Source organism: Colletotrichum godetiae, assembly GCF_030913485.1.
Source record: "Colletotrichum godetiae strain CBS 193.32 chromosome Unknown BDP55scaffold_33, whole genome shotgun sequence".
In the NCBI taxonomy this organism is placed as follows: domain Eukaryota; kingdom Fungi; phylum Ascomycota; class Sordariomycetes; order Glomerellales; family Glomerellaceae; genus Colletotrichum; species Colletotrichum godetiae.
Window position 1 is genome coordinate 92,728 of NW_026851281.1, and position 24,010 is coordinate 116,737.

At 53.0% G+C, this 24,010-nt stretch overlaps 11 protein-coding genes across 11 annotated transcripts; 6 read left to right on the forward strand and 5 right to left on the reverse strand.

The window, feature by feature from the left end:
* On the reverse strand, positions 1-1,356 carry BDP55DRAFT_670953 (ran-interacting Mog1 protein). The gene is made up of 2 exons (XM_060575423.1): positions 934-1,356; positions 1-829 (listed from the first exon to the last, which is right to left on the reverse strand). Exons 1-2 carry the CDS (start codon positions 1,008-1,010, stop codon positions 304-306), a joined length of 603 nt encoding a protein of 200 aa, XP_060427058.1. The 5' UTR covers positions 1,011-1,356; the 3' UTR covers positions 1-303.
* A 761-nt stretch (positions 1,357-2,117) lies between these two features.
* BDP55DRAFT_557190 (HIT domain-containing protein) lies at positions 2,118-2,890 on the forward strand (the record flags this gene model as incomplete). Its single annotated transcript, XM_060569668.1, has 6 exons — positions 2,118-2,163; positions 2,266-2,348; positions 2,415-2,483; positions 2,568-2,660; positions 2,718-2,732; positions 2,783-2,890. The coding sequence occupies 6 exons, from the start codon at positions 2,118-2,120 to the stop codon at positions 2,888-2,890; spliced, it is 414 nt and encodes a 137-aa protein (XP_060427059.1).
* Positions 2,891-3,062: 172 nt separating this feature from the next.
* Positions 3,063-4,665, reverse strand: BDP55DRAFT_557133 (CRAL/TRIO domain-containing protein; the record flags this gene model as incomplete). Its single annotated transcript, XM_060569664.1, has 4 exons — positions 3,063-3,607; positions 3,660-3,759; positions 3,816-3,857; positions 3,907-4,665. 4 exons carry the CDS (start codon positions 4,663-4,665, stop codon positions 3,063-3,065), a joined length of 1,446 nt encoding a protein of 481 aa, XP_060427060.1.
* A 2,045-nt stretch (positions 4,666-6,710) lies between these two features.
* Positions 6,711-8,005, forward strand: BDP55DRAFT_230921 (DASH complex subunit Dam1-domain-containing protein). The gene is made up of 4 exons (XM_060566152.1): positions 6,711-7,257; positions 7,319-7,385; positions 7,449-7,506; positions 7,572-8,005. Exons 1-4 carry the CDS (start codon positions 6,925-6,927, stop codon positions 7,786-7,788), a joined length of 675 nt encoding a protein of 224 aa, XP_060427061.1. The 5' UTR covers positions 6,711-6,924; the 3' UTR covers positions 7,789-8,005.
* An 18-nt stretch (positions 8,006-8,023) lies between these two features.
* On the reverse strand, positions 8,024-8,551 carry BDP55DRAFT_634298 (zinc finger-containing protein; the record flags this gene model as incomplete). The annotated part of the gene is made up of 3 exons (XM_060572650.1): positions 8,024-8,159; positions 8,246-8,425; positions 8,502-8,551. 3 exons carry the CDS (start codon positions 8,549-8,551, stop codon positions 8,024-8,026), a joined length of 366 nt encoding a protein of 121 aa, XP_060427062.1.
* A 287-nt stretch (positions 8,552-8,838) lies between these two features.
* Positions 8,839-11,234, forward strand: BDP55DRAFT_717516 (Gaa1-like protein). The gene is made up of 4 exons (XM_060578377.1): positions 8,839-9,058; positions 9,138-9,387; positions 9,454-10,567; positions 10,631-11,234. The coding sequence occupies exons 1-4, from the start codon at positions 9,043-9,045 to the stop codon at positions 11,108-11,110; spliced, it is 1,860 nt and encodes a 619-aa protein (XP_060427063.1). The 5' UTR covers positions 8,839-9,042; the 3' UTR covers positions 11,111-11,234.
* Positions 11,235-12,936, reverse strand: BDP55DRAFT_670997 (PCI domain-containing protein). Its single transcript, XM_060575424.1, has 3 exons — positions 12,400-12,936; positions 12,106-12,341; positions 11,235-12,039 (listed from the first exon to the last, which is right to left on the reverse strand). The coding sequence occupies exons 1-3, from the start codon at positions 12,665-12,667 to the stop codon at positions 11,398-11,400; spliced, it is 1,146 nt and encodes a 381-aa protein (XP_060427064.1). The 5' UTR covers positions 12,668-12,936; the 3' UTR covers positions 11,235-11,397.
* Positions 12,937-13,216: 280 nt separating this feature from the next.
* Positions 13,217-14,732, forward strand: BDP55DRAFT_730807 (NAD dependent epimerase/dehydratase; the record flags this gene model as incomplete). Its single annotated transcript, XM_060579740.1, has 8 exons — positions 13,217-13,344; positions 13,404-13,417; positions 13,473-13,535; positions 13,589-13,683; positions 13,746-13,837; positions 13,892-14,192; positions 14,243-14,578; positions 14,634-14,732. The coding sequence occupies 8 exons, from the start codon at positions 13,217-13,219 to the stop codon at positions 14,730-14,732; spliced, it is 1,128 nt and encodes a 375-aa protein (XP_060427065.1).
* A 413-nt stretch (positions 14,733-15,145) lies between these two features.
* BDP55DRAFT_556998 (putative N6-adenine methyltransferase-domain-containing protein) lies at positions 15,146-16,223 on the forward strand (the record flags this gene model as incomplete). Its single annotated transcript, XM_060569649.1, has 5 exons — positions 15,146-15,177; positions 15,272-15,440; positions 15,542-15,658; positions 15,734-15,923; positions 15,994-16,223. 5 exons carry the CDS (start codon positions 15,146-15,148, stop codon positions 16,221-16,223), a joined length of 738 nt encoding a protein of 245 aa, XP_060427066.1.
* A 451-nt stretch (positions 16,224-16,674) lies between these two features.
* On the reverse strand, positions 16,675-18,563 carry BDP55DRAFT_556980 (ubiquitin carboxyl-terminal hydrolase; the record flags this gene model as incomplete). The annotated part of the gene is made up of 6 exons (XM_060569647.1): positions 16,675-16,811; positions 16,866-17,061; positions 17,118-17,905; positions 18,010-18,120; positions 18,169-18,405; positions 18,479-18,563. The coding sequence occupies 6 exons, from the start codon at positions 18,561-18,563 to the stop codon at positions 16,675-16,677; spliced, it is 1,554 nt and encodes a 517-aa protein (XP_060427067.1).
* A 1,183-nt stretch (positions 18,564-19,746) lies between these two features.
* On the forward strand, positions 19,747-21,167 carry BDP55DRAFT_231541 (metallo-beta-lactamase superfamily protein). The gene has a single exon (XM_060566153.1). The coding sequence runs from the start codon at positions 19,867-19,869 to the stop codon at positions 20,722-20,724; it is 858 nt and encodes a 285-aa protein (XP_060427068.1). The 5' UTR covers positions 19,747-19,866; the 3' UTR covers positions 20,725-21,167.
* The last annotated feature ends 2,843 nt before the right edge of the window (positions 21,168-24,010 follow it).

Sequence of the window (24,010 nt, forward strand, 5' to 3'; positions counted from 1 at the left end):
AGGTAATCATAAACTTCACTTTAAATTTTTGATATCGTAATTCTCGGCATAGGATAACTCAACCAGTAAAACCTAAAGAACCTAAGAGATGGCGTGGCTATCATCTCGCATCATCGTCAACTTTCACCATCCTCCTTCTCCGTGTTGACGCCCCTGGCGGGAAAAGGGGAATACCCAGATCTGTCAACTGCTTTTCGTGGGGTGTGTATCTGCCTCATCATTCACACTTGCATCCGTTCTGGGGATGACCCTTCCTACTTCCCCTTTCTTTCATCGAACCCCTATCCTCGTCTTCCTCCTCTCTCAAACCTCCTGGAACAGAGACCAGTCCTTCACCTTGAACGTCTCCCAAATCCGCGCAGCATACTCAACCGCATCCCCAATCAACTTTCCCTGCTTACCAAGCTCCAAATCAACATCAGCCTCATCGTACTCGCCCTTGATATGCGGCACATTAATCGTCACCAAAATATCAGTCGACTCCTTTTCCAGACGAACAAGCGTAAGAATAATAGCCGTAAAGTCAGGCGCCGACGAAGACCTCGAGGAGGAAGAAGACTTGGACACGTGCGGGGTCTGCGTCGCGATGAGAGTGTAGGCTGGGATATCGGTGCTGAGGCGCGAAAAGGAGGTCTCGGTGGTGTTCCACACCTTGACGGTGTCGACGTCCTCGCCGACGAGCTCCTCGAGGTGCGTCGTCAGGGCGCGGCCGTCGATTTCGGGGCTGGAGCCGGCGGGGCCGACGCGTTCTGTGATGTCAAAGATTATGCTGGTGAAGCCGTCCGAGTCGATCCAGACTTCTTGGTTGTCGGGGACCTCGCGGAGTTTGCTACACGGGAAAGCTGTATCAGTGGCAAGGAACTAAGCAGAGCTACTTGGGAGGTTGTAGGAGAGCGGCGAGAGGAGAGAATAGATGGGTGAGAGAAGACTTACCTGACGTCGGCGAACTTGTCGGGCAAGTCGCTGACCAGAGCGCCGCCGTAGAGGGGGGTGCTTTTGTATCGGGTCATGATGTTGCTTTGGGGGACGGAGGGGTTGTTGTGACTGAACAGAGGATTGCTTCGATAGGATAGTCGGACCTCCTTTGTGAACTAGGCTTCTTCGTTGATGTTGTTGTGAAGATATACAGGGCTGGCGCAAAGGTTGCGGTCGATGAAGTTTACAGTGTGTAATCTGATGGAGCTGGTCTGGCGGGCGGGACGGGGCTGGGTATCACAAGAAAGTTACTGTAAGAAGAATGTCACTTGAGGAAGAAACAACGCTCTTTTCTGGTCTGACTGCCCGCCTTGCCTTATTTTGGCTGCCTTGCTTGCAGGTGCCGAGAGCACCAGGGTTTCTGTTCAGTCATTCCAAGGTGGGGTTACGTCGGCTTGGGTAGAAAAAAAGGGACCTGGCGTTGCGCAGCACCTTCGCAAGGAGGGGTATGACGACGATGGTGCCCAGGATCAGGTCTCGAGGTAGGTCACTCGTGCAGACTGCAGCAGCTCCTTCAGCAACTCCGCGCCACAGGCTGCGCTGCGCTGTGCTGCTGCTGGACAGGTCGCTCTCTTCCCAGTGCCGCGCGCGCCGCCCACTGAGCTGATGCGCTGTTCAGTCAGTTCAACTACTACTTGGCAAAAAAGGATGCTTCACAATGCAAAATTCGTTGCAAAGGAAAAGCGACAGGTAGGTTCCATCCAGCAGACGTTTAAAAACCCGAAAAACAAAAATTCGAACCTGGGTACTCCAGATGAGGGTGTGCCAAAGATTGGTGGAATGGAGTCTGTTGGGCCATCCAACGGTCACATCTGGTAAAAGGCAAGAGGTGAGTTCGATAGGAGGTCCCACTCCGAACTTTTGAGTTCTTTTTGCTCGCTAAGTAGCCTATGCCTTTCTCCTGGTCCCCGGTCGTAGTAGTAGCGCGCCGAATGGACCCCACACAAGCTTCCTCAGCTTCCGTATCCCCGCCCACCCTCACCTCACTGAGGTGCATTATGCCCTCCGCATCTCTCTTCAATCCTTCCCTTTGCTCAGACTTGGTGTCATCATCCTTTCCCTTTTCCTCTCGCAATTGACAGGCCAATTTTCAACTTGTCTAATCTTTCAATTCACAAACACAAAAACTCACAACCGCCATCATGACCTCCAGCCTGGCTTCGTGCATCTTTTGCAAGATCATCAAGGGTTTGTGGTTATCCCCCCCAATTCCCGCTCACTTGATTCCAACCCCAAGACATCTCCGAACCCCCGCAACCACAGAAACTAACTGACATGTTTCCCCTACAGGCGAGATTCCCTGCTTTAAGCTCTTTGAGAGCGAGAAGACACTCGCGTTCCTCGACATCAACCCCCTCAGCCGCGGCCACGCTGTAAGAATTGCCCATCTTGCATCCGTAATCGTCCTGTAATTATAGACTTACATTGTTCCCCCGCAGCTTGTCATTCCCAAGCACCACGGTGCCAAGTTGTCTGATATTCCCGACGATCAGCTCAGTGAGGTTCTCGTAAGTCTCCTTCGACCTCTCGCGCCCCCCGTGTGTGTGTGTCTGTGTGTGTGTTCAGTTCACTCTGACCCTACGTTATCGCAGCCTGTTGTGAAGAAGCTCGTCGCCGCTACCGGTGCCACCGATTACAACATTCTTCAAAACAATGGCCGTATCGCCCACCAAGTCGTCGACCACGTGAGTGTTCCTCCTTTATTCATCCGCCTTCCTATTCACCATGGCTAATTATCATAGGTTCACTTCCACATGGTAACATTTCTCATCAACGCCTCATACTCTCGTACTAACACCCATTGGAGATCCCCAAGCCCAATGAGACCGAGGGTCTCGGCGTCGGCTGGCCGCAGCAGGCGACCGACATGGACAAGCTCAAGGCCCTCTTTGACGATATCAAGTCCAAGATGTAGAGAAGCCAATTGTGGTATTTTCGACACCCCCGCCCTTAAATCGATAGCAGGGACATCAGTTCCCCGTAATTCAACGTCCCTGGCTCTTTCAACCTCCTTTACACCCAACCAATTCTCATAACCTGCGTATACGTCCATCGTGATTCTAATTGGATGCCGGTCGAGCCGGTCTCTAGTCTACATCATCGGCCGATGTCTCGACCGCGGGTGCTCCGTTGGTTGGCGCAGGGGCGGGGGCTGCAGCCGGCGTAGGAGCAGCGGCAGCGACGGGAGCAGGTGCCCCCTTGGAGTACATGTCGATCTTGCCACCGTCCTGGATGACGCCAGTCCGATCCAGAACACACTTTGCTCGGAGGTAAGGGTCGAGCTTCCAGTAGTCATCCCTGAGTTTGCGAGCAAGGTCCTCGCGCTGTGCCTTGATGGCTGCCTCCTTGTCTGTTCCGGCCTCTTTGATCCACTGAATGGTTGTCTCCTCATACTCTTGGATGAGTTCTTCTCTGCCAGAAAGCAGCGCGTCTCTTGTTGTCGTATCCTTCATCTTGTCATTCTCTCCAGCGACTGGCTCCAGGTACTTGTAGTCCCAGTTCTCCTGACCGTCGAGCTCCTTGAGGATGTGGCTTGGCTCGATGAACTCTGACATTTCCTTGGCATTGTTGGTGAAGTGAACCTTGGCAGCCACGACCGGATCCAGCCAACCCTTGATAATCTTCCAGATACCTGATAATTGCTTAGCTGTGTTACTTGAAGATCAACCATGGGGTAAACAAACCTTGGAAGACCCAAGGGGCCTTGTGCACCAGAACGGCACCGAGAGATTCGGGGTAATTTGCCTCGAAGCACTTGATCATGAATTTCACAGGGGTGTAGTCCTAAAGTAATGGTAAGAAGACATTTAATCAAGCCGCGCTGTACGGGGGTGACTAACCATGTTTGCCAGTGAAAAGCCAGTCATATCAAACACGATTGTCTTTGTCTCGTTAGCACGAGCCAAACTGCCAAAACACGGATCAACTTACCGCAGTATCAACGGGAGGAGCTAGGACCATACGAGCTGTCTCAATCAAGAAGACGGTATACTTCTCGAGACTCTCCTCGCATTGCTCCCCCTGCCTATGCATGCGCACCCTGACCTGGCAGATCGGGCGTCCTCCCTTATCAAGGCCATGGATGAAAGTCTTGCCTGAACGAGCCTGGGTCATGAAGTCCTCTCCCAGCTGCTTGATCTTGGGGTCGGAATTTTGCGCGGCTTCCAGCGCACCAGCCTCACCATTCTTCATGATTTCGTCGTCAACCTTCATCTCCGTCAATCTCCAGTGCATGGTGGAGATCATCATGACGAAAGCCTTCTCAACGTCCCACTTGCGCGCTCTCAGGAATCGTAGGGCAAGGGCATCGGGATGGTCATGCTTGACCATTGACCATATCGTGGCGCGCAAAGCTTCGGGACTCTGGTTGGCCAAAGCCTCTTTGAACTGGGCAGTTTGACCGTACTTATCATCGCCATCCTCTTTGATGCCAGCTGGAACAGCGGTCGATGTCGCGGCGCCCTCTTTCTTGTCCTTGCGGCTGAATAGCGAAGTGCGCTTCTTCTTGGGCTTGTCACCTTTTCCGGCGGCCGACGTCTCGCTCGGGGCTATGCTAGCAGACGCGCTGTCTGCAGCGGCGGTACTGGTCTCCTCTCCCAGGGACATGATCAGGTTCCACAGTTGGCGCAACTTGTCCTCCTGCTCCGGCGTGAGGTTGCCCTGTCTCCCAGGGGGAATGTCCGTCGCCATGATGTCTGATGGGTGAAGTTCTGAGATTTCGGTGTCTGGCTGAGGGTCAGGGTTCAAACCAATGGTTTGCTGGTAAAACAGGCCGTATGCGCAGGCAAGAGCAACGACGACAGAACAGAGGACGACGTCAACCCGAGACTCGAGGAGGACACGCGGGTTCTTGAGGTTGGGGAGGCCCGGTGACTGTGGTGATCCGAGTGGTTGGAATCGTCTGTAATTTGAGGATTTGGAGAGGCAGTTGAATTTCCGGACACAGGGTCTGACTGGGAGTTGCCGTCCAAATCGCGAAGTCAATGGCAGTTGTGCAAGGCGGCTCCCCGAAGTGTACTGGAGGGAGCTTTGTGGAAACGTGAAAATTCGAGGCAAAGCCGAGGTTTGTGGTTTCAAACTGACCGGCATCAGTCGACGACGTCAGTCAATGCTCTGGACTATATTGGTGGTGCTGAGACGGGGTCAGCAGGGTCATCCCGAAGTATAGTGCGTTGGCAAATAGCGGCGGACTGGAGAGGAGATTTGGCAAGGTGAAAAGAATCAAGCCGAGTGATGCGCGGGTGGCCGGAATATGGCTTGCGCCGGAGGTTGAAGTGACGGGAGGGAGGGACAGACTGGGTGGCTGACATGCGCCGGAGGGCAGTTAAGGTATGGAGGGGTTGTGAGGATTGGGGAATGACTAGGGTAGGTACCTACTTTGGTTACGCGGCTGATGGAAAGTTTACCAACAGGCGTCTATGCGGTTGGCAGCCAAGGAGTGACAGTGCAGAGAGAAGACGAGAGGAACAAAGTCGGGACGAGTGTTGAAGCAACGGAAAGTACTTTACGGAGTAAGGTGAGAAGATGACGGATAGAGCAGTGAGACTGGACCTATTACGTGGGCAGTGAATGTGCGACGGAGGGGCAGCGTTGCGGACGGAGCTTTGAGTAAAGAGGAAAGTCGGGGGCGACGGGGATTCAGGGAGGCTTAGACGCGGCCGAGAGGGGGGAGCCTGGAAGAGGACGACGACAGCTCAGGGACAAAAAGCGCAGCGTTGCGCGGGACAAGCGCTGGAGGATGCTGGCCAAACTTCCAATGGAGATGGTGGACGCAGGCGATGTTCAATTTCCGAGCGTTCCGGATTGGCACAGCTTCCAAGAATACCTGAGGTGCCTTATTCGTTTGTGTCTTTTGTTGTAGTAACTGGGTGTTAGCTGTGGATTTGCCCAATGTACCTTGGATCTGGACTGGCGAGCTAAGGTATCGTGCTGATGGATGTGTGGTGGGAGAGGAACAGCTGTGCAGACTCAGCAAGAAGACCGGGAAGGACTGTATACCTTAGGTTTAGGTGGAATGGGCGCGACGTTTGGCAGTGAAATGGGGACAGTGGTGGCCGGGTCAGGTTCGTTCAGGTTCGCAGAGTACTGAATGTAATAAACGCTGTGGAAAACGAGCACAATTGAAATACGACGTATTCGAATCCGTTAAGGTACCTCAGAGGCTTAGGGCCGCGAGGGAAGTGCGAGTGCGAGTATTGGATCGGGTTCCGTACCTTCCTTATTTTAGCAGATCCACCAAAGTCATCAGAAATGGCCACGCGACCTCCCGTCGGATGCGATGAGGCAGGGACGCCAGGTACATTGCCTGTGCGTGCCTCCTCCCTAGGTAGTTGAGCGAACGCGAACATGGAAACTCCCCAAGTGCTAAATGGACGTACCTTACTCCGTAATGGAACTTCGGGGCCGAGCTACGCGAGACGCGCTCGATGAACCTAATGGACGGAAACCTCAGTTCAGCCTGCCAAAGTTCTAACACCAGGGATGGCCCTGAGGAAACCCAATTTTGCGTCATCCCGCCTGATGACCAGCTGTCGGCCGGGGTCTTTTAGAGATGATGGGCCACTGTTACAGCACCTACTCCGTACACGTGCTGAGCTGCAGTTTTTGGTTTGCGCTGGGTGCGGGGGCCATGCCGTTGGAAGTTTCCATTGAACCCCGCCAGGATTAAAAACAAGAAACACAGTCCACCGGCCTTGAGATGCGTTGTAACACACGGTACAACCGACGTCGGGCACCAAATCATTTGTTGATGTTGACTTTCAATTGAACCTCCATTAACCAGCGACCACAGCTCCATTTCACCACCATACCTACCCCACAACAACCTTACTTCGACACCCCGCGTTACACAAACAGCTGCCACCGACACCGACGCATCTGACGACCTCTTTCTCACCGAGTTCCCCAGTAAGGTATTGCACATAGCACAACCCATTCCCACCGCCCATCATGGCAGATTACGATGCCAACGGAAAGCGATCCACCTCGCGCACACGCAACTCTCGTCCCACAACCCCCATGCGCCCGACCACGCCCCTGCGCCCTTCCTCGCGATCCTCCTTTCGCGAATCCGCCAGAGACAGCGTCCACGGCGGCGGCGAGTCGTTCCCACTCAATACCTTTGAGCCCGCCTTTGCAGAGCTCTCAGACGCCATGGCCGACCTCGAGGCCAACATGATGCACTTCCAGCTGATGCACGAGAGTCTGGCCCGCTTCAGCGAGTCGTTTGCGAGTTTCATGTACGGCTTGAACATGAACGCCTTTTGCGTGGATTTCCAAGAGGTACCCTTGTTCCATCAGCCATTTTTCGGCTTAGTAGCCATGCTGACGTTTTCTCCCCAAGGGTCCCGTTCCAGAGTCCTTCAAAAGGGCAAAGCTGCAAGAAGAGATGAACACAGCCGCAGGATCAGGTAGGATTCTCAAACAATCTCTGGTGGGCACCTTGGCAGTTTTTCTAACATGCACATTCACAGGTATTCCTCGTGAATTTGAAAAGCCTAGCAATGATTTTGACGGCGAGACGACTTTCATGTACTTATCCATACCCAAAGCTTCCTCGTTGGGAGCTTCGCAAGCATCCTGCTAACCACTCACAGGACCACCGACGTTTCGTTCGTCGAGAACCCACCCGCATCCTCCAAACCAACCCCGAAATACAAGACCCCCAGCACGGCTACTAGAGGTTCCCGCGTGCCGGCACCTGCTACACGTGGAGGCACAACGCGCGGTCGCGCGGGAGGCCGCGGAGGCTCCGAGACAACGAGAGGTCGGGGTACTGGTATCGTCAGACCACGCGGTCGTGGCGTCCGATGAAAGTTCTTCAACAAACGCCCTCTGTGGAACTTTACTACTAGCAACATCGCCGCCGCTTACTTGTCCCACGCTCCGAGCCCTCGGAAGCTGGGTCTCAACTTCCCGACCACGGCCCTTCATGGTGCTGTAACGAGAAAGGGGTGATGGAAAGTCCAGTACATTATGTCGTGAAAGGGTATCATCTAGCGTCTACTCTGGAGCCACGGTAGACTTATTGGCAAGAGGCGGGCACCTCTCAGGTCTCCATCTCGATCTCCTGGTCGAGGGCCTTCTCGGGGCCATCCTTGTTGGGACCTTTGTCGTCTGTACGAATGCCAACGACGGCCTCTGCTTCTTTCTGGGTATACGGTTCCTCCTTCAGCTGCTTGACCCTGGAAATGTATAGGTTAGCGGGGCCGCAACGGACAAGAGCATGGATCGGCCAGTTGAAGACGTAGCGGTGTAGGAGAAGACGAACCTGCGCTTGTGAGGCTTTGCTTTACGGTGGCCCACGAGGCTGACCTCGGTCTCAAACCATTTGGCGCATTCGACGCAATAATGTTGACCCAATCCCGGAAGATCCTCCTTCGCTTTTGATCCCGTGAAACGTTGGAGGTGGCGCGGCGAGCGCAAGTCGGCCTTGATCTGATCGACATCCCTGTAGTATGCTTTGTTAGGAACCAAGAGACGGATTCGAATTTTTGACCGTAGTTCGCTCCTGCAAAATCCCTTACCTTGTCTTTCTGCGTGTCTTGGTCAAGGTTTTCTTATTGGTGACACCCATTTTGCCGGTTCGTCGAGTCCGACGAGAGAAAATGCTTATGGTCTATGAGTTGTCGTAGTTGCGTCGGTGAACGATTGGGGAGGGTGGCAGAATCCCAAAATTGATACTCGGGATGGCGATGGCGGGGCAGAATTCTGGTGGTGAGCCACAGAAAAGTTGCTTCACCGCTCACAGGTGACGGGGATTAGTGCCTCCGTGCTCCCGGGCCCACTAAGAAGTCTAGGTACCTGGCGGATAGAATCGCCCGAAGCTTGAGCCAAAGTCGGGAATGGAACGCGAGGGGACGCGCCCGGATAATTGAATATATGGGCACTCCTGTCACTTGTACTCCGTACCTACTCCGTACCTCGATCAATGCCTCCACGCCCAGGACGCCCTTACAACCCATCTTTGAAGATGACGGTTGTCCTTACGGAAGTCACCGCACAGCAAAGACAACTTAATTGTGCAATTGGGCAGCTTCCGGGAGCTGCAGCAGAACAGTCTCCGTCATGTCGCGACTAATATGTGAGAATACACAAGGAACCCCTTGATCCCCCCCTGCTCTTGGCTATATTGTAGCTAACCTGGCATCGCATCTATCTAGCTTCAGCATTGTCGTTGCGTCGTGATCCGCGCATCCTCAAGCTCCCGCCCTACATATCATTAGCATGCATCCTAGGTGGAATCGCATGGCTGTTTCTCTTGCCTCTTAGCGACTATTCTCGACGAACCTATATTTCCGAGAATGCGCTGCTTCCGGGCCAAGTCCACACGTACTTCGGTGGAAGCGACCAACATGTGTTGCGGGCGTATAAGCATGAGGTCAACTCGGTCAGGGACAAGTCCAACTACGAGTAGGACACCACAATGATGCCTTCGCGGCGATATTGTATCTTGGACTAACCAATGGGGTATCACAGAATCAACGACAAACTCGAGGGCATCCTCAAGAGCGTTGGCTTGAAGGTCGGCCGCCAAAACTACACGTACGAATCCGCCGGCGATGTATACACTGGAGAAAACATCTACGCCATTCTTCAAGCTCCTCGTGGCGATGCCACGGAGGCAATTGTGCTCATCGCGGCCTGGAAGACGGTCGACGACAAGTTCAACCAGAACGGCCTTCCGCTGGCGCTGACACTGGCGAGGTATTTCAAGCGGTGGTCACTGTGGTCCAAGGATATCATCCTTGTCATTCCTCCGGACAGCAGGACGGGCACACAGGCTTGGGTCGACGCATATCACGACTCGCACGACTCCTCCCGCGTAAACTCGCTCCCGCTCAAATCTGGCGCTTTACAGGGTGCCATCGCAATCGACTACCCCCAGGAACACCGCTTCGAGTCTATTCACATCATCTATGATGGTATCAACGGACAGCTCCCCAATCTGGACCTCATCAACTCCGTCGTCAATATCGCGGGTGGCCAGATGGGCATGGGCACCGCCATTCAGGAGATGTGGTCACACTCTGACAAGTACCGGGACCGACTCCTCACGATGCTCCGCGGCATGTTGAACCAGGGGCTCGGCCACGCTTCTGGTCCCCATAGCAGCTTTATCCCCTATCACGTCGACGCCGTCACTCTGCAACCATTTGGCGAAGGGTGGCACGATGAGATGGGGATGGGTCGCCTTGTTGAAGGAACGTTCCGCAGTCTGAACAACCTCCTCGAGCACCTCCATCAGAGCTTTTTCTTCTACCTTCTCATGCACAAAGAGAGGTTTGTGAGCATCGGCACGTACCTACCGAGTGCCATGATTCTGGCTGCCAGCTTCACCATCACCGCAATCTCCCTCTGGGTGAAGAGTGGTCATCAGGGCCAGCCGTCAGCTTCGGCCAACACGACAGTGAAATCAGAGAATGAGGGCACTGCGTCTCAGGAGGTACTTGAAACAGCAAAGGGCACAAATACACCATCACCTTCCGTTCCCGCCGTAGAACGCGACTTGTTTCTTCCTCTGGGTCTCGTAGCCGTTTGCCAGTTTCTTGGCGTCGTGCCATTGTACATCTTCAATCACATGCCTGCAAACGTAAGCTCTTTCCCACTCACCCCAGCTTAAACAGATACAAATGCTTACACTCCTACCCTACAGATGCTCACCGTGGTATACACAGCCTTCGCCCTCACCAACTGCGCCCTCCCCTTTTTCATCTCCTCGCTCCTCACCTCCACCTACAACCCCACAGTCCAGCAATACCAGCTGGTCAAGTCCTTCTCCCTCCTCTTGCTCGGCATGTTCCTCTCGGCTCTGGCGACCCTCAACTTCTCTCTCGCCTTCCTCGTCGGCGTCATGGCTAGCCCGCTGTCCTTCATGCAGCCGTGGCCGAACCACGCTGCCGTCCGCTGGGCCTGCGCCGCCTTTCTCCAGCTCGCCTCCCCGACCGCGGCGCTGTACTCTGTCTCGTCGTACTTTAACATCAGCATTGGCGAGGTCCTAAAGGAAGCGGCTTTCGGGTGGGATGTCTGGGGCATGTATACGCCTGTCATCATCTGGGGTGTGTGGTGGCCTGCGTGGCTCATGGGGTCCGTCATCGTGCTTGGACAGCCTACGGCCAAGTCAAAAAGTGCATGATATACCAAGAGAGTTTTGTCATGTAGTCTGTATGAAAGCATCATTCCTGGAGTAGTCTAGGGACCGACAAGCGTAAAAAGAAACGTCTTGAGCTTTGGAATTAGCGCATCGGAAAAGAGGGCAGTAGCATTGTCATCAAAATCATAACGGCCCTTTTTTTGAGGCCGATTTCCATTCCTCTTCTAAGTCTAGTGGTGTACATTGGTCTCCCCCTAGCCACAGTAGACCTTTATTACAGGCATACTTTTCCCTTTCCGCCCATAAACCTGGTATCCTCTGCTTGTCCACTAAGCCGCCCACACGTCGCCGCCGGCAGTCTCGATCCAGTTACCGAGCTGGTTGACTTGCGAGTCCCAGTCGAGCAGCCGCTGGCGCATGTTGCCAATCTGCTTCATATCGAGCACCTTGGGCTGGACCCAGGTGATGTGCGCCACCTCGTCGACCTGATCAATGTTGCCGCGCAGCAGACCCAGGCTCAGAGCCTTCATGATGAGGTGCTCGATCTCGTTGGGGCGAACCTTAGTCTCCTGAGCGATATCGGCGAAGGACATGGCGCGGTCGTGGGGCGGCCGGCGGAAGACGGCCTCGGTGAGGGATGCGAGGTAGATCTTCTGGCGGAGGTGGCCGGCGTTCTCGGCGAGCAAGGGCTTGGCCCGCATGCGAGCCGAGAGAGCCTCGAAGCCCTGGAGGTCGCCGCGGTTGAAGGCGAAGAGGAGGTCGCGGAACCACTCGTCCTGTGTGCCCTTGAGGGCGTCGAGGACGGGGTGCAGCAGCAGCTCACCAAAGTTGTAGATGGTGTCGGAGACTAATGCGGCGATGCTAAGGTGCAGCGCTCTCCTGTGTCGCTCCTGGGGTGTGAGGGAGTTGATGTCGATGCAGGCGAGGTAGAGAAGGGCGTTGCGGTAGTAGGCTGCGAACTCCATCTTACGCTAGATTTGGAAACCGTATCAGCAATTGTCCTATACCTCCTCGAGGAGGGTGGGCTAGGAGCTTACCTGGTAGTAGTTGGCGTTCGCATCGTAGAACGCTGCGTGGACAATCGTCTCAACAGAGTCGAAGCTGTCTAGTATTCTCTCGGCTGTGTCGAGGTCCTTGCGGGCACCATCCATATCCTCTAGATCCAACTTTACTCTGGCCACCGCAACGGAAGCGTATACAAGGGCATCCTGTGAGTTCTCGTTGTCCACCTTCTTTGCGACTCCTTGGAGGAATGTAAGGCGCTCCTCGTCATCTATCAAGACCTCGTCAGTTCCCAGACTGCTCCACACGCTTGTATAACTATGCCTTACCAGAGCATTCCGTAGCAGCCTTCAAGGCCAGGTCGACAAGCTTAAGCTGGTTGATCTTATCCGCAAACTTAAGGATGAAGACCTTGTAGAAGGAAAGCCGCTGGGGCTTGCTGCCCGGGTGACTGAAGAACTGGCCGAGAGCATCGGTAAGCTGGTGCCAGAGTTTCCTCTCCCAGTAGTTCTCAAACTCCAGAACAAGGTGCTGAAGTTCCTCGGGGGCCTCGTCGCGCTGCTCCGCCAGGAAGTCGGGAATTGCGTCGGCGCTCATCTTGGTGGGAGGTCGAGTTTGGGGCTCGGTCGGTGGGTGTGAGCTTCGGAGGGGTTGAGGATGACGACAAAATCGTGAAAGAAAGACCAAGTGGTAGTTCTTTCCTCAGATAGCAGCTTCAGAGTCAGAGGGATTGAGGCTCGGGAGCGGGCTTTCGTCGTGGAAAATGCCGGGGAGTTCGTCTAGTGGTTGTGTGAATGTGTTGATGAATGCAAGCAGCAACAGTAGCAGCTCCGGAGGGGCGATGCACATAACGCGGCTAGCTAGCAGCCTGGTCAGTCAGCTAAGGTAGAGAGGTACGTAGCGCAGCACCGATTCGGATGCTTTTGGATAAGACCCGCTCTCAGACACGATAACCAATGGTTGTTTTTCCGATCCTATGACCAGGGAATGGGCCGTGCACTTGCTTTCCACGTGACCCGCTCACCTTCCGTCCGGGATTCTGGATGAAGCTCGCGACTTTGGAGCTTGCGGCAGGTCAAGAAGTGTTCAGTCGCGAGTCAATTGAGAGGCCACCGCACTTATTTGTTGCAGCCTCGATATCCGAAAATGGCCTCCTTTCAAACCGCCGTGCGGTCGACCCAGAAGGTCGCGCACAATGCCTTGAGAAGCAGGCCCATCTCCGATGTTGCCATCACCCGTACCGGCAAGCCCATCCTGCGAACCCAGGGCGGAAGGTAGGCATACCAATCAATTTCATTACTATGGGCCGTATCTGACTCTGTTCTGAATATAGACACTCTCTTGGTGGTATGCATCGATCGAACAGTTGACTACGGAACTTTTGTCTAAGATCGAAGTATAGGACACACTGCAACGGTTTTCGGTGCAACGGGACAGGTTGGACGGTACATCGTGAACAGGCTCGGTACGAACATACACTCCACGAATCGCTACTGCAATTCTGACCGATTACAATAGCTCGCCAAGGATGCACTGTTGTCATCCCTTTCCGCGAGGAGATGGCCAAGCGCCACTTGAAGGTCTCTGGTGACCTTGGCCGAGTTGTCTTCCTTGTATGGTCTCCCTTCCGATGCGGTGAATTGTAGTCCAGCAGGGACTAATGAGATGGCTATAGGAGTACGACCTTTACAACACTCAATCGATCGAGGAGAGCGTCAGACATTCCGATGTTGTCTATAACCTGGTCGGCCGCGACTACCCCACCAAGTAGGTTTACGAAGCGAGGGGCACTTCAAGATCGATGGCTAAGAAATCGCCTAGGAACTATTCCCTCGAGGATGTCCATGTTGAGGGAACTGAGCGGATAGCTGAGGCTGTCGCCAAGTACGATGTCGATCGTTTTATCCACGTCTCCAGTTACAACGCCAACCTGGAGTCGACATCCGAGTTCTTCCGCACCAAGGCCCGTGGTGAGCAGGTCGCTCGCAGCATCTACCCCGAGACCACCATCGTGAGGCCGGCTCCCGTCTTCGGTTTCGAAGACAACCTTCTCTTAAAGCTCGCCAACGTCATGAACCTCTTCACTGCCAACAACATGCAGGAGAGATTCAGACCTGTCCACGTAAGCTATCCGTGATGACATCTACCTTACACGAGGCCTAACAGTTGCAGTCCATCGATGTTGGCCAGGCTCTCGAGGTCATGCTTTACGACGATAGCACAGCAGGTCAAACGTACGAGCTGTACGGTCCCAACGAGTACTCGATGGCCGAGATTGCTGAGTTCGCCGACCGTGAAATCTTCAAGAAGCGCCGTCACATCAACCTCCCCAAGGCTGTCCTCAAGCCTATCGCCGGTCTTCTGAACAAGTACCTCTGGTGGCATACCATGTCCGCCGATGAGGTTGAACGTGAATTCATCGACCAAGAGATTGACGAAACGGCCAAGACATTCAAGGACCTCGGCATCGAGCCCGGTGATATTAGCAAGTTCACATATCACTACCTGGTAAGGATGCTCGCAATTATCTCTACTACAGCAACTTGTACTAACTTCCTTATAGCAAGGTTTCCGCAGTGCCAACTTCTACGACTTGCCCCCTGCAACAGAGAAGGAGAAGAAGGAGGAGCGCAAGTACCTGCATGTTCTTGACGACCAGTAAGCCTGGGTTTCATTTGTTGGAGGGGATTGATTCTGGGCAAGCAAGTCGTTTAGAGTGTATATAAGTAGCCAGCTAGACAGAGTTGCAAAAGTCGAGGAATCCATGTACAGTTTCGATATCATCTCTAAAACGTGCGATGTTCTTCATTAGTGGCTTATATTCTGTCGTGTTGGCGTTAGTCGGGATGTCTGCAATGCCAAAGCTGATTCGTTGAAACAGTGTAGTTTCTTACAGTTCAAACTGGGTCCTTGACCCAGACTTAGCGGTCCTCCCTCTCACCTCACGTTGCGACTCATACTTCCTCTTTCATCTGAACCTCTTGTTCACTGCAGTCGTTATCTTACAAAACTTTCAAATTTTCCTTGTCAAAAAAAGCCTCCCATAAATTGCCGATCTCAAAAAAGACCGCAAAGATGAGCATCTCAGACAGCGACGACGAACCTATGTAAGCCATAAATCACCCCTCATGAGCCCAAGAAAAATTCGAGCCCGTCTCCACCAGTCGAATATCACTAGATACTAACACTTTGCTCCACAAGTACTCTCTCCTCGCACGCATTGGCGGCGCTGGCCGAGTTCAAGGCCGAGGAGGATGCCCGCCAAAAGGAGTTTGAGAAGCTCCAGGAGCAAGCGGAGGCCAATGCGGCCAAGAAGGCGCCGATTTCCATGGCGGCGTTCATGGAGGACTGGAACAAGTCGCAATTCTGGGTACGGCGGTAACTCTTCATGTTGCCTTTCCTTTCTTTGTTTTTTTTTTCTTTTGGCAGAGTTTCTGAGATTGCAAAAGTCTAACTGGGATTGGCATTCAGTACTCCGATGAGACGATGGATTTCTACGCGAGGCGACTCCTCGAGGGCGCTGATGAGAACACCACCATTGCGATTGTGTCCGCGCCCAGTGTGTTTGTTGCTCTGCATAATATCCTAGTAAGTTTTTGGCTCAACACGGCGGGCGATCTTCGCCTTAACGTTGAATGATTTTTTAACTAACCTGCTGTGCAGACTGCACGGGACGAGAGCGAGGCCCGGCCAAAGATCTACCTGCTGGAGCACGACGACCGCTTCAACGTCTTTCCCGAATTCGTCTGGTACGACTTTGCACAGCCCTTTAAGCTCCCGGGCGAGCTCAAGGGTGCCGTAGACCGCATCATCGTCGACCCCCCGTTCCTCAGCGAGGACTGCCAGACCAAGAGTAAGTAGCCCCTCCCAGTCACGCAAACTAGAAGAACGCTCTCCATGCTGATTGTATTTAAATTTTTCAGCTGCCATGTCTGTTCGGTGGATGATGAAGCCGGACGCCGCGGAGAAGAGCCGCGTCATCGTGAGTACCGGCGAGCGCATGGCAGAAATCGTGCGCAAGGTGTACAAGTCCTTTGGTGTCAGGATGGTCACGTACGAGCCGACGCACTCGCGAGGGCTCAGCAACGAGTTTTGCTGTAATGCAAACTATGAGTGCGAAGACTGGACGTGGAAGGAGACGGATGCGAGTTAAAGGGGGGATACCTCGGATAGAAATACCCTGGCGATGCAGCCTCCCATTCACCTTGGCTAGCTTCACGATGGCAAGACTGGCCCTGATGGGAACCGAATTGGGAAAGTGTTTTTTTTTTTTTGGTTTTCCGAGATTTCAATAGAAAGTACATACGCTTGATCGCTGTTCTATACAATGATGGCCCCTTACTTGGATTGCCATCCAAAATGCGGATTTTGTGTTTTGCCTTGCCAAAGGGCCCAAGATGATGCATTACCCACGTTTATTTCCAACGCCGACAAGATGCTTGATCCTCCGTCGCCCCCTCCTTCGCCATTCCAAAGCGCCCCTTGGCCCCATCCCGTTTGACATACTTTCGGCAGCGCCACCGCGTACATCCTCTTTGACCTGGTGGCATTAATATCTTACACTGCTTGGCATGAGATGTCTTGTTCCCTCTCGAGGTACGAGGTTACGAGAGTGAACGGATAATGTAGAAGAGCAGATAGGGTTGAGCGCTCATCACGTCAGATTTTGTCGCCATCTCGACCTTGTGGTCGTTGAATTTAAACCATTGGTCGCCTACGCGGCAGTATGATACGTAGTGGCCTGGGTGCTCGATTAGTATGGGTATTCAAATTGGTTCGTCATATGTCAGCTCACCCGTGTCAATCTCGCCGACGTGGACCACCACGCTAAGGAGGTCGTACGTGCAAGATCTTCCGAGCTCAAAGGCATCCTTGGGGTCTGCGCCCCTACCTCTGGTAGTATATGGCAGCATGTTGAGCTGAAGGGGGAAATTAACCACCGTCTCGATCTTTGATGCGCGGTCATGGCGGCCCTGCTTATACTCGAATCGCTGGTCATAGTTGTTAGTCGGCGGCAAGTCTACTCAAATCATGCCAGTAGACATACCTTGAGTTGTATCGCGAGAACATTTGGCAGACGCTTAATGCTGGTTGCTCTCTTCGCCTGCTGCATTGAGCTGCAGTTGTGGCACCTGTACTCGCACTTGTCTGACTTGACATACTCTTCGTCCAAGCATTCCTGCAGAGTCAGACTGGGCACCTTCTGGCCACCCTTCTTTCTCTTGTGGGAGAGATTCTCCAGTCCGAGACTGAGATCCAGGAATGACTGGACCGCATTAGTGACGCCTCCGCAGTTCTGGCAAGTAGTGCCAGTCTGGAGCTTGCCGTAGAATGTTTGGTGGATGATGCAGTTGCATGTGTGCTCGCTTCCAGTCTCGGGACGCTTGCCATCTCCGTTTCGCTCGTGCAACTCCTCAGCGAGGAATTGGAAGAACTCGTGAGCGTCCTGCTCCTTAGTAGTGACCAGGTTCTCAAACGCCTTCTTCTCTGAGATCCAGAATCCAGACAGAATACTAGCCGCCGTGAATCCATTAGTATTCTCAACAGCATAGAAGTCCTGGAACATGTCGTCCATGGCACAGCTGAGACAGTTTGTCAGCTGGCAATCAGTGCTCTGATGACCGTCGCTCAGGTAGAAGTTGCGCAGGAGGGGGTTATGGAGGAAGCTCTGCAGCACTACGTTCTGATAACATGTTGCTCCGGCGTTGTAGATTCCGCGCAACCCATTAGCCTTGCATGAGGCAGTGGTCGTGTTGTTGGAGATATAGCCTGGGTTGCTTGCAGTGCTATCCTTTACACCATCTGAGAACATCTCATCGTGCTTTCTTTTGCGGTCTGGAATGTTCATCAGCATATGGTCAGGTAGCTGGAAGTCAAAGAAAGGAGGTGCCGCAAAAGTCATGGTTTGAGCTTCGAGGTGATGAGTGAAGACAACTTACTAGAAAAAGTCCCGGTTCCCATCTTACGAACTCGAAGCTCCTCGAGAGTGGGGTCCCAGACTAGGTCATCACATATCTGGCAGTAGAGGGCACCACTCCTTGAGTCGACATCTAAAATTTGTTAGGAGATTCACGTTTTTTCGGTAATGGGCTACATACAGAAGCGATGCTGCTTCTTTGTGCCGTGCTTGAGACGATCGTCCTCATTGACAATGGCGGAGCATTGTAGACAAAGGTAGTTGGATATGAGAGATGTCATGACCTGACCGTCAGAGTTCTTGAATGTTTGCGGAACAACGGGCGTCTGTTCAAAGATGTTCTTAAGGATCATCTTGTAGTGGTGGACACACTGGGTTATGCTCTCCGTGGACCGAGTGAACAACTGCTGTATGTGTTCTGTTTGTATCCTGTCAGCCCGACTTTGGGCCATTTCTGCCGTCGCAGCAAGTAACAATTGGGGTATACTGACCACAGCCAAAGACCGGTGTGCCAGGAAGAGGTGATTTGACCTTGGCGGTCTTTGGCGACATCGGCGTCGTTGGTCGTGCAGACATCTTGTGTGCTGTGGATGCTGTTGTTTAATTAAGCGATCGGTCGTCCTGCTCTTTTGCCTATTTGCTCTTGCCTTGGAGTACCCGAGAAGCAAAAACTGGCAATGTTCCTATTATGGGGAAAAGAGCCGAGGCAAAAAGTGATCCAAAACGAGAAGGTAGTTTCGTGATATCGACGATGGGAAGGAAGGTATCTCGATCGGCAACGGCCGGAGTCGGTCCCAGCGCAACAATACTACTAGTAACCCACCATTAGCCGCGAGTTCGTCGCAATGACTGGGTCAATTAGAATATAAGAGGTGGGAAAGCAAAGTAAGAGTCGATTTTACCAGTCAGAAAAGCCGGGCCAGTGATGCTGAGAAAAGTAGAGGGTGTTTGGATTGTCGGAAGGAGCGATTTCGCGCCGGTGTTGAAGCTCCCCAGAGAGTGGAAGGGTGGGTGAGCTTTGGTGGATGGCGCAAGCCGAAGATCGAGAAGGTCCGCGCGGGTTGTCGCTTCCCAAGTCGCAGTCTTGGAAGAGTCCAAAGTTGGTTGCGCAGAAGCAAAAGAAGAATCAGAGACTCCAGACTGCGACAATATCATGCGCAAAGAGCAAAGTGATTCAGGATCGTCGGGAAGGCACAGTTCCAAAGCCCTTACAAACAATCCCTGGAAGTTGCAAATGTTGGAGCTGGCGCTGGGTGCACAGACGGGTAGATTCCGTGGCGCCAGTGGCCAACAGGCAGTAAATACAATCTTATCGGCACCTGATCGGGGTCTGCATCTTATCGATAACAACTTTTGCTTATCCGCCTACCGATAGTTTCCTATGCCCCTGAATTCCCACAGGACCTCGGAGCACTTTTAAGTGGAGCTGTAGCAGGACCCTCTCTGGCGCATTATTGGAAATCAGTGAGGTCACTGTCACTGCCACTGATGGGATTCAGTGTACTTTCCGTCTTCTCAATTGCATCGTATTGCTGATGTAAGCCGCTGACGGGAGCCGTCTCGAGCCTCAAAGTACCTACCCACCTACCTAACGGAAGGCGCATTCTGTTCAACCTCGGCATCTTCAGTTGCCCCTCCATTGCGTCTTCAAGTACATGTAGCACCAGCTTGTTCTATTCGCTAAATTGAATGCCCAGCATCACGTCGCGGCTATTTCTCTGTCGCATACCTTACTTCAAGGAACATGCGGGGTCTTGTTTTCAGCGTGCTTTCCCCATGCAATCGCAACGCTGCCTTGTGACTAAGACGGCCAATTAACTCAACCACCTCCGGGATAAGACATATCGCCCATCTGAATCGCACCAAGAACACCAACATCATGTCTTCACAACTAGTATCACTGCCCGAAGTCGAGCGCCTCAGCCCAGCATGCATCCGCATTCTGGGAGGCAACCCGGGAAAGTTTACGCTGCAAGGCACCAATACATATCTCGTCGGCACAGGCAGCCGCCGTATACTCATCGATACAGGCGAGGGCAAACCCTCGTGGATCGCAGCTGTCAAGAAGATTCTGGAAGAGGAGGAGGCAGCGGTTGAGAAACTCTTGATCACCCACTGGCACCATGATCACACAGGCGGCATCCAACAGCTGCTAGAGCTATCCCCAAGCTCCGAGGTCTTCAAGAACCAGCCCGAGGAAGGCCAGTCAGACATCTCGGACGGCCAAAAGTTTTCCGTCGACGGGGCCAGCCTTACCGCTGTCTTCACCCCAGGGCATACAGTCGACCACATGGCCTTTGTCTTGGAGGAGGAGGACGCCATGTTCACGGCGGATAACGTCTTGGGCCAGGGCACCGCCGTATTCGAGGACTTGATCGTCTACCTCAACAGCCTCGAGAGAATGCAGCGCCTGTTCAAGGGGAGGGCGTATCCAGGTCACGGGCCCTTGATTGACAACGGCCCGTCCAAAATTCAAGAGTACATCAACCACAGGAAGGCCCGAGAGGAGCAGGTCATTCGTACGCTGAAGACGGCGAGGCAAGGCTCTGATATCGAGGGCGACCCTTATGCCTGGACACTCATGGAGATTGTCAAGGTCATCTATGCCGACGTTCCTGAGGAGCTGCATATCCCGGCGAGCGGTGGGATCATACAAATCTTGGAAAAGCTCGAAAAGGAAAACAAGGTTGTCCAGAGCGGCGAGAGATGGAAGTTGAAAGATCGATCGGCGTTGTAGTCCGTCGTAGATGAAAAACGGCGGGGTCCAGCGGACCTTGGCCGGAGCTTCGGATCCGAAGACGGTAGATTGACGCCGTGATTCAGCATGCTACCGTGTAAGGTAGGGCAGTAAGGAAGTGGAGATGCACCGCACGATTCTGAGGGCTGGACATATCATAGAAGCCAGACGAATCCGCTCTAGGCCGGAGTGTTTTGAGCGTACAATACGATACAATAGCTTTCTGTCAACTCAGTCAGGGCCAGAAGCTTGGGGGCGGTGACTCAAAAAAAAAAAAGTCTGCGTAAGCTGGGCCCAGTGCATCGCGATGGCTCTGCGGCGAGCTTACACAGGGCAACAAAAGCGCCGGAAGGTTCGGACAAGTCGAGCCTCGTGACGGGGCGGGATATACGATGATAGTGGGGCGCCACCTGGAAGGCTAGAACAGCGTCTGCGGTCTGCATCTTACCAAGGACTTTCTTCTTCTTGGTAGCATCAACACGGATGCGTTGTTCCGATATCTTGTGACGCAAGCTACATAGTGGAGGTTGAAGGCGGTGTAGTGTAGCGATTGGTGTAAACTAGGACTTTGGGTGATATGTCATAGTCTCACCCTCTAGTTGGCCGCTATCATGAGAACGTCCATGCAAATCGGCGGGGTGCCTTGTTTTCTATGTACAGCTTACATTTGTTGACCATGTACCTAGGTAATTGTAGGTAATCACCTTGCTATTCTGAGTGTGAAGGTTGGAAGTTTCTCAACGATATTTGCTCTTCGGTTACAAGTGAAAATTTTCAAGATATTCGGTAGTGGCACCGAAGTGAATGGTATTTTATGTTCTTCAGAATCAGCGCCATGTAAAGTAAAATTTCGTTTTCTGTGACTTTTTTGCGACGCCCCGTGATCGATGCGGGTCGGACTCCGACTTGATTCCCGGGCCCACCGACCGCAGGCCGCGGGAAAAGAGGGGCCTTCACTGTTGTGTCTTGGATTTTCAAGCCCGGTCGGTCATAGAGGAGAGAGAGAGGGACAGAAGTACCTCCCGTCAGGTAGGGTACATCAAATGTACCTTAACCGGCCTTTTGTCATGTGGAGCCAAGAAGGAGGGCGGGATCGCGGGTTTGACGGGCGGATCGGAGGCAAGGATGCGCACGTACTGATCCTCTCTGTGGATTTTCTGGGTGTGGTGTTGTGGGGTTTTCTGTTTGCATCCATGTGGTTTTTTCTTCACTTGGTGGAGTTGCGGGATTGTTGTTCATAAGGTTACCTTAATTTTTCTTCTTGCTGACTGATGTTCAGCTTGTTGGCTTGTGCCCTTCATGATGGAGCGGAGTGGATAGATCTCTTCTCCATTTGTAATGCGGTCGCTGTAAGCCGTACCGTGGGGCTGGTTCTCTTGCGATTATGTACGTGATGATTCAACGTGAATCATCAGTACTGGCATCTGTTGATGCGGGCATGGTTCAGCGCAGGTTTCGGTCAACCGCTCACATTGGACATAAGATACTCAGGCCAAGGGCACGGCGCAGAGAGAAGTAGGTGAAGTCATTGGCTCCCTTCAAGTCAGACCATTGGAAGAAGCAGAGCAAAGTTCCATTGCAGATGGCAGGCAGGCAGCACAATAGGTATAAGTGACATGGACACAAGTTCATCATCATCAATATAGGAAATCAGAAGTTCAGAGGTTTCGCAACCACATGGTCGGACGGTCTACGGGGACTACGGGATGAGAGACACGCTGTAAAGAACTCCGTATATCGCTTCGTTGAACGGAGCTTTGGAATATCCTCCGTGTCCGTTTAATTGCTCTCTCTTGGCGCCGCGTCGGCAGAAGGCTCGGCCGCCCGCTGGGACGTCGTTCAACTTCCCATCTCGGGATACCGACATGTACGGTGGGAAGCCCAAGTCGCAAATGATGATGTTGCAATAGTTGAAGAGCAGGGCTGGGGCGTCAGAAAAGTTGACGCGGCTTGCCTGAACGGACGGAGCTTCAGAAGCGCGGCCAACACTTTTCTTGTTCCATTCTTTTGTTCTTACGTTCTAGATTAGACGTTCCTGTCGGTACTTCGCGCTTCCCGCATCTCCCGGCACTGGGGGCCTTGCACATCTTGTTTCTGCTTATTAACAAACATTTTGTTTTCTGCCCTATGATATTTTAGCTCGCGGCCGGCCCTCTTTGAGTCTCTGCTTACCGCACCCATCGGTGGAGTGGGAACGACGCACACCACACCGTGGACACCACCACACTACCTCCATGAAGTTACACTACAGATCGATGCAAGGCAGGGATGGGCACAGAGTTATGAGATGGCGATTGCTAGCTCGCGCGTACCCGTGTGACTCAACTGCTATGCCGCCATGCCTAGACGGAGGTATTCAGAAGCCACGTTCATGTAAGAATCTGACATGGTGGGACACACATCACTGGTATTGTTGGTCCGTTGGGAAATGTGTCTTACAAATCCACTGAGCCTTCTGCCAGCTTTACATCTCGGACGACGACGCTCAAGTGGCTGCGGCGAGCATCACGAATCGAACGCGTGTGTCCTCGACTCTTTGGTGGTCAGAAATCGTCTCTCGGGGTGCTTGAGGCCGCATGTAAGTAGAGAGAGGGCAGGTCATCGAAGATCGAACGACGGAGAACGGCACTCGGCTGCCGTGATCTTGGCGATGAGGTTGTTTTGTTTGGGGTTGGTCTATTACTCTGTAGTCGCTATCTTACCCACTCGACTACCTGGCGTCCCTAGTCCCCGTTGATCCCGGGAGAGTCACACATAGCTGCATGGTCACGGATTCCATGTTCAAGGGAGTACATCTGAATGCTGAAGATCGTCCTCTCTTCTCTTCTTCATGAGGCTAACATACGAAATGAGTGGCGCATTATGAGCATTTGTGAGTTTTAGCCACTCACTTACCGAGAACGAGGTTCTCACTTTGATATCATGATCAGGGACGTTTGGTGGATGAGCTTGATTGACTAAGCGTGTAAGTGTTAGTGAGCCATCGGATGAGTGAGAGTATGTATGTACAAACTGCTACTTGGTCGCAATTGTTCCCGGGAATGATACCCTCCTCTTTCAAAGACAGGTAAGGTGAATACTTACCTTACCTGCCCGTCTACGCTACTGCACTCGTCGCAACCTTCTTCTCTCCAATAAGGTGGGATGGTGATGAAAATTTCTGGCAGGGTCTCATGGCGTCACTGCCGCGAAATCCGCTGGCATAAGGCAGCTAGTCTGGTAAGCTGGTGCAGGTAAGCTCCCCGCACCCCCACTAGATTCCCAGGATGTGTACCTACAGCGTAGT